This window comes from Episyrphus balteatus, chromosome 1 (genome assembly GCF_945859705.1).
Source record: "Episyrphus balteatus chromosome 1, idEpiBalt1.1, whole genome shotgun sequence".
NCBI lineage: Eukaryota > Metazoa > Arthropoda > Insecta > Diptera > Syrphidae > Episyrphus > Episyrphus balteatus.
In genome coordinates, this window is record NC_079134.1 from 159,006,623 (window position 1) to 159,013,551 (window position 6,929).

General features: G+C 29.3%; 1 protein-coding gene across 1 annotated transcript; it reads left to right on the forward strand.

Moving 5' to 3' along the window:
* The first annotated feature begins 289 nt into the window (after nt 1-289).
* On the forward strand, nt 290-2,937 carry LOC129921332 (proton-coupled amino acid transporter-like protein pathetic). Its single transcript, XM_056003132.1, has one exon. The coding sequence runs from the start codon at nt 729-731 to the stop codon at nt 2,160-2,162; it is 1,434 nt and encodes a 477-aa protein (XP_055859107.1). The 5' UTR covers nt 290-728; the 3' UTR covers nt 2,163-2,937.
* Nucleotides 2,938-6,929: the final 3,992 nt, after the last annotated feature.

The window sequence follows — 6,929 nt, forward strand, 5'->3', positions numbered from 1 at the left end:
AATTTTTTTAATACAAATATCGTTGCCGCTACCCGTACCGCTACCGCGTCCCCTCCGGTGTGGCCAAGCCTTTATACAATTACCCGTACCGCTACCGCATATACCCTTCGGTGTGGCGAAGCCTTTAAAAATAAATAAATTCAATAAGTGCTGAATGCATTCATTTTAATTATTTTTCAACACATCCCTCAAAAATACAAAAAACAAATGTCATCTGTCATTTTCCTTATCAACCACCTGTCAAAAAAATATCAAAAAAATCGAAAACAAAGAAAATATTTTTCTTTATTTTTCTCATCCCATATTCCTAGCGCGCAAGTTCATCCGAACTCTCTTCGGAGCCAGTCCCAGTACCTCTATCATTTATTTCAATTCCTCATTTAACATTAAAAGTCCGCACTGACAACACTCCCATATAATCGGATTTTACACACAAAAAAAGTGAAAAAATCAATCAAAAAAATTTCATTGTCGTTTGTATTGTTATCAACGTGTGTTTAAATTGAGTTTATTCTCCCTCAAATTGTGACCAAATTTTCTATTAAAAATACTTGATTATCTCTCAAATAAGTTTAATAAATATCAAAGACTTTTTTCCATATCATTTCTAAACTTGACATTGAAATAAAATAAAAAAAAAAAAAAAACACGGAGAAGATAAAAGAAAGAAAAAGAAAAAAAAAATCAATAAATTCCATATTGAAACTACGAACAACTTCCCATCGAAAATGACAGAACGACAACCACTTTTACAATTACAAGAACAACCCGACCATGAACAAGGTCGAATCATTGCTCGACCCGATCTCCGAAACTCACCCGACAATGGCCTAGTCGATGTCCAAAGTGACAATAGTCTCGACTCACTCGAAAAACAAACAAAAAACGATTACCTTCCATCAGAACATCGCACAAATGAACATCCAACTTCTAATCTAGACACTTTAGTACATTTGCTAAAAGGTAACATTGGAACAGGCATTTTAGCTATGCCAGATGCATTTAAAAATGCTGGTTTATATATTGGTTTAGTGGGCACACTTATTATGGGCGCAATATGTACACATTGCATGCATATGCTGGTCAAGTGTTCACATGAACTTTGTATGCGTCTGCAAGTGCCAGCGCTAAGCTTCCCAGAAGTCGCTGCAGCTAGTTTTGATACTGGCCCGTTAGCTTTGAGAAGATACTCAAAAGCAGCCACTAAAACTATAACGACTTTTCTTTGTGTCACACAATTTGGTTTTTGTTGTGTGTATTTTCTTTTTGTTGCTTTGAATGTCCAAGAAGTTGTCTCACATTATTTTGTTAAACTCGATGTGAGAATATATTTAATGATTCTATTGATTCCAATGATTTTGATTAATATGGTTAAGAATTTGAAATTCATTACGCCAATGTCTCTATTCGCTTCCATTCTTACTGTCACTGGTTTGGGAATCACCTTCTATTATATGTTGGATAATCTTCCTCATGTGGATACTGTGAGTCATGTTGGATCATGGTCAACTTTGCCACTTTACTTTGGAACAGCTATATACGCCTTTGAAGGCATTGGAGTAGTATTGCCACTAGAAAACAATATGGCAAATCCTCAGGACTTTGGTGGGACTACGGGAGTCCTTAATACAGGAATGGTAACAGTTGCCTCCGCCTACACAGCTGTAGGATTCTTTGGCTACTTGAAATACGGTGATAAAGTTGAAGGAAGTGTCACTTTGAATCTTCCTCCAGATGAGATTCTATCACAAGTTGTTCGTTTGGCAATGGCTGTGGCAATATTCTTCTCGTACACTCTACAGTTTTATGTCCCAGTTAATATAATTGAACCAACAGTTCGAGATCATTTTGAAACTGAGCGAGGCAAAGAATTAGCTGCTAATGGACTTCGTATTATGATGGTTACATTTACATTTGTCTTGGCTGCATGTATACCAAATCTTGGACCGATTATATCACTTGTGGGTGCTGTTTCAAGTTCAATAGTTGCATTAATTGCTCCACCTATAATTGAAATGATAACATTTTGGCCAGTTGGATATGGACGTTATAATTGGATGCTGTGGAAGGATATTGCTATATTGATATTTGGTTTGTTGGGATTTGTATTTGGTACTTATACGAGTGTTGCACAAATTCTTAATCCACCAGTTAATATTTAAGCTTTTTTTGAATTAAGTTTATATTGAATGAAAAAAAGACACGTACAAAAAAAAAACATAAATAACAAACTAAGGTAAAAGTTGTTTAAAACCAAAAAGATTTTTAATATTTAAACCACAAAAGCCAGTGAGGTATAAGTTGATAATATTATAATAATTTTTTTTTAGATATAATGAGTATGTATTAAGTTAAAAAATGAGGGTGGTTCAGTTATAGTTTTTTAATTTTGAATTTTGTTGATAATAATAATTTAAGACAAAAATAATGATGCTAGAGCAGAAAGTTGGGAAATGAAAAATGTTTCTAGGTGAAAATTATTCGAAAGTTGCATTGAAAATGCATCAAAGGTTCTATTTTTGATAAGTTTCGAAATTATATATCAAAGAGGAATTCATTTTTCTCTGTTTAGTCTAAAAAAAATAAATATTTCTAAATTAGTATAACTATTATTAAGCCAATGTGCAAGCTATAATCAATGATAAAATATCAAGAGCCATAAAACGTTTAAAAAAAATTAAATATGCCATTTCAAAGCAGTTCGGCTAAGTTCTACTAAATTCAAGACAACTCATCTAAGCCAATTGAACTCCACTACGAATTAGATTTCAAGGCAGTTAAACTTTTTTTTTTATAGATCCGACTTGGGATGTCCCAAGTAAATATAATAATACAATTGAAATTATTACCTAAGCGGATTCTATGGATAAAAGTCTTCCCAATTAAAATAGTCGTGTTAGCCTTATTTTCATTGAAACCTTAGCCATGATGATTTAAAAAAAATATAAAAAACGTTCTAATTGTAATTAATTAATTAAAATTAAAAATGAGTAAGTGTTCAAGGTGAGAATTCGACAGCAGTTTTTTACCTCATTAGATTTTTGACCTAATTTTGCATGGATTTTCTTTTCATAGTTAGAATGTTTAATATGAAAAAAGTTTCCAAAATGTTTTGAAAGAAACTCGTCAAATTGAGTACATATTTGACCGTAGAATTCCTTTGTACTTTTAAGAGCTGCATTTTTTGGCGTGAAATGCAATAGTTGGCTATTCGAATTGTATGTTTTTTTTCGAACGAATTTCATCATAAGATACTTGAGTCACAGAATTCTTTAAGACAATTTCAGAGGCTCAATTCAAAAGAGTTTACAGCTTACTTGCGACTACATAATGTGGTCTTTCACCTACAAAATCATAAATAAGCAGAGACTCTGCATTTAGACAGAAGTTTAAAACAACCTTTTCCTCTTAAATACCGTTGATTGTTCAATTTCATTTCTAGCAGGTATAATAGTCCTTATAGTGAATTTCCTAGAATTTTTTTTTTCTTCTACGGAATACCTAACCTGTTATCTTATTTTCGTACATTTTACGACTCAGTATGTAGCAAATTTAATTCCAATACAATTGAATTCGTAAAAGAGAACATTTGAAAAGATTAAAGATTTTCAAGGAAAATTTTCATTCTAAATGGTCTCAAAAACTTCCAAGATATTTAAAATGTTTTTTTTTTTTTTTCTAAAATTTGAAAGGAATGAAAACGAACTCGAATAACAATAAGTTTATAATTTCAGTTATTTTTTCGCTCAAGCAGCAAATTGAAACAACTGATTGTTCAAACAAAACCGTGAGAAAGATGCTTAGTTGTAGTTGTGGAATTTTAGAAAACGTAGTCATATACTTTACTGTTTAAATAATAATTTAAACAGTAAATAATGTCACAAAATTAATAAACTGGTTTCTATTGGTTTATATAGTGATCAAAAATAAATTTCATTGCTGAAATTCAAGATATAAATTAAAATCTAATTTGTTTAGATCGCTTGTTTGCTTATTATTTGCTTTGTTACTTCTTAATTGTAACCACTTGGCAGACAGGTGCATATGGCAATAAGCTGTTGTTGTTTTAGAAAATTGTTAAAACAGATGGCCACTTCGCGAATGAACATATCCCAAGAAGATCAAAAACAAACAAAAGAATTCAAATCTTTTTGAAACACAGAAAAAGTATTCTCCAAACTTGAGTCTTAAACTATTTCCTATATTTTCAAATTCGGAATATAAATTTTCTTTGAAGAGTTAGGCTACTCCAGGTAGTGGAAAAAAGGTACGTTTTTCGGATTTTGTTTTTTAATTAAGATGAGTGAAAAAATCACCTGAAGTATAGTAATAAGAAGTATAAAGTGGTAGATTTTTAGCTTAACTTTAGAGATTTGATTAAAAAAATTATGTTATCAAAAAAAGTTATGTTCAAAATTGTTGGAGTGTGATAAGCTTAAAACATGCTTTTAATAAGGAATCGTAAATGAATTTCCGACTCATAATCTTAAGTCTAACAGTTCTTATTTAGTTCTTCATCACCGAAAATGTTTCATTCGATGAATTGATCTAGAACAATAATCTCAACAACTCAATCGTCCAAAAACTCTTGAAGCTCAGTTTTATCTACTGAATTAGTTACTTGAGGCTCAACTCACAATGTTACTATATAAATAAAATCAGTTATAATTCTAATCAATTTTCCATGAAATTGATTTATATATATGTATCTTAATACCCTACGTAAGGCAACAAGTGAAAAATCGTAATCTCTTTCGAGTTTGCTGAATAGTTTGGTAATTATTTGTTTATTTTCCTGCTTTCTCTCGAATTATTCTCAATTAATTTTTGATGCTCAATGATGAACCACCCTCTTCAAGTTTCTTTATTATCTTTTTTTTTCAAATAAAAATACATAACAGTATAAGAACAAAATATCAAGTTGTTTTGTTCAAAATCAACTCGGTGCTTTACAAAATAATAAAAAAAAAAAAAAAAAAAAAATGATAATGATATGTAGGTACTCTATAAAATTTATATAATTATGTATATTATTATGTTTGCTATTTTATTCTGTGATTTATTTAAGTAAATTGCCAATTACTTTGTAATTAAAGATTAGTTCAATTGAAAAAAAAGTATGATAACAAAACCATGTATACACACATGCATAAAAGCATTATTATAAACAATTTTTGTTGTTTATTTTATTTAAAATAAGAAAACAGAAAAAAATTTGTGTTTAAACATTCCCTTTGTTTAATAAAGTGGTTTAATAGTTCTGTACCAAAAAATTATGTATATCAAATATTTTTTGTTAAAATTAATTTAGTATATGATTTCCTTTTTTGTGACAGTAATTGTTATAACCTTGGTGCTTTTGAAAAAAGAAAAAAAACAAAAATCTATCAATTTTATTTTGTTGATAAATTATTATAAGTTTAGTTTATATATAATAAAATAGGAACAAAAATAATGGTGCGGACAAAATCCCAAATAAATGATATGACAATAATATTATTAAGTTATTAGGTAAAATTAAAGCAAAGAACATAAAAGTTATTCTTTAAAATATGTTATTTATAAATAAAGAAACATAAAAAAAACATTTATCAGAGAACAATATTATTATGAGATTTATCAAAATACTTTTTAGTCGAAAAGTAAAACAGAACTAACAACAACAAAATTTAAAATATATTTATCTTGTACTTGTTAAATAGAAGAAATAAAATAAATTAATAACATCATGTACAATCTTTGAGAAATATATATATAATTATATTAAAATACAAAAAATATATGTTTTTTGTTTATTTTTTTCCCTTGTGGTTAACAGAATGCATACGATGGTTTTTAAAGGTAAGCTATGATTTAGAAGTTCAATAGCCAAATAGAGTATGACGAGTAGGTAATATCGCTTACAAATTGTTCAACAATTTATTCACCAGACAAATTAATTGTTGAAATAATTCGTGTTTGTAAATTTAATTGAAAACGGGCTAAATGTTTGTAAGCTGCTTGAAGGGGTTTTCTATGGAATTCATATCGTGAAATTACGTTAATCAGTGCAACACTTCAATTTTTTTGTGCAGATAGACCATGACAATCTCACTTTTTTCTACAAGAATTACGGTTGTGAGTGTTCACCGTAGGTACCTTTAAATATAAAAAGGTAAAAAATAGTTCTGTTTATTATACGTTGAAACTCGATTATCCGGGATTCGATTAACCGGGACGCTCTATTATCCGTGATGAAAATATTTAAAATTTGTTCTTGAAAATAAAGACAACGTATTAATTTAAACTCTGTTATCCGTAATAAACTCTACTATCCGTAATATATGAACAGCACCTAACAAATTCCTTCACTTCAAATCAGTCCAACGCAAAAAAAAGTTACTGGATATGTGTATTATTTTAGTATCTTATTTTTGTTTTCGTTTTTTTTTAATAAGTTTTTTTTATATAAAAGAAAGTTCTATTATTCGGGATTTTCGATTATCAGTAATGGACTCGGTCCCGACTATCCCGGTTAATCGAGTTTCAACTGTATATCATAGTATTTTTTGTTTGAGCTTAGTACTCTGATCCCGCCAAATTTTCACGTGGAGCTGCGCACAACTCAGCTGAAATTCTTTAGTAAATTTTAGCTGGGCTAGAATTTTGCACGATCTGCATACTAGTGATTTTTTGTTAACATGGTAAAATCGGTTGAAATTATTTTTAAAAAAGCTAACACCATATTTTGCTTCGCAAAGTGTATTAATTAAGAAATTATAATACAACGTTTACTGATTACACAAATGCATTTCTTCCGTATTAAATGATTGCGATAAAGGGAAACAATCATTTCAATGTTGTTCTTTACAAAGCGTGTATGTAGCCAACTGCATCATTAAATATTTTCTAATAATATAAGTCGACAATCAACGATGATTAATTTTTAT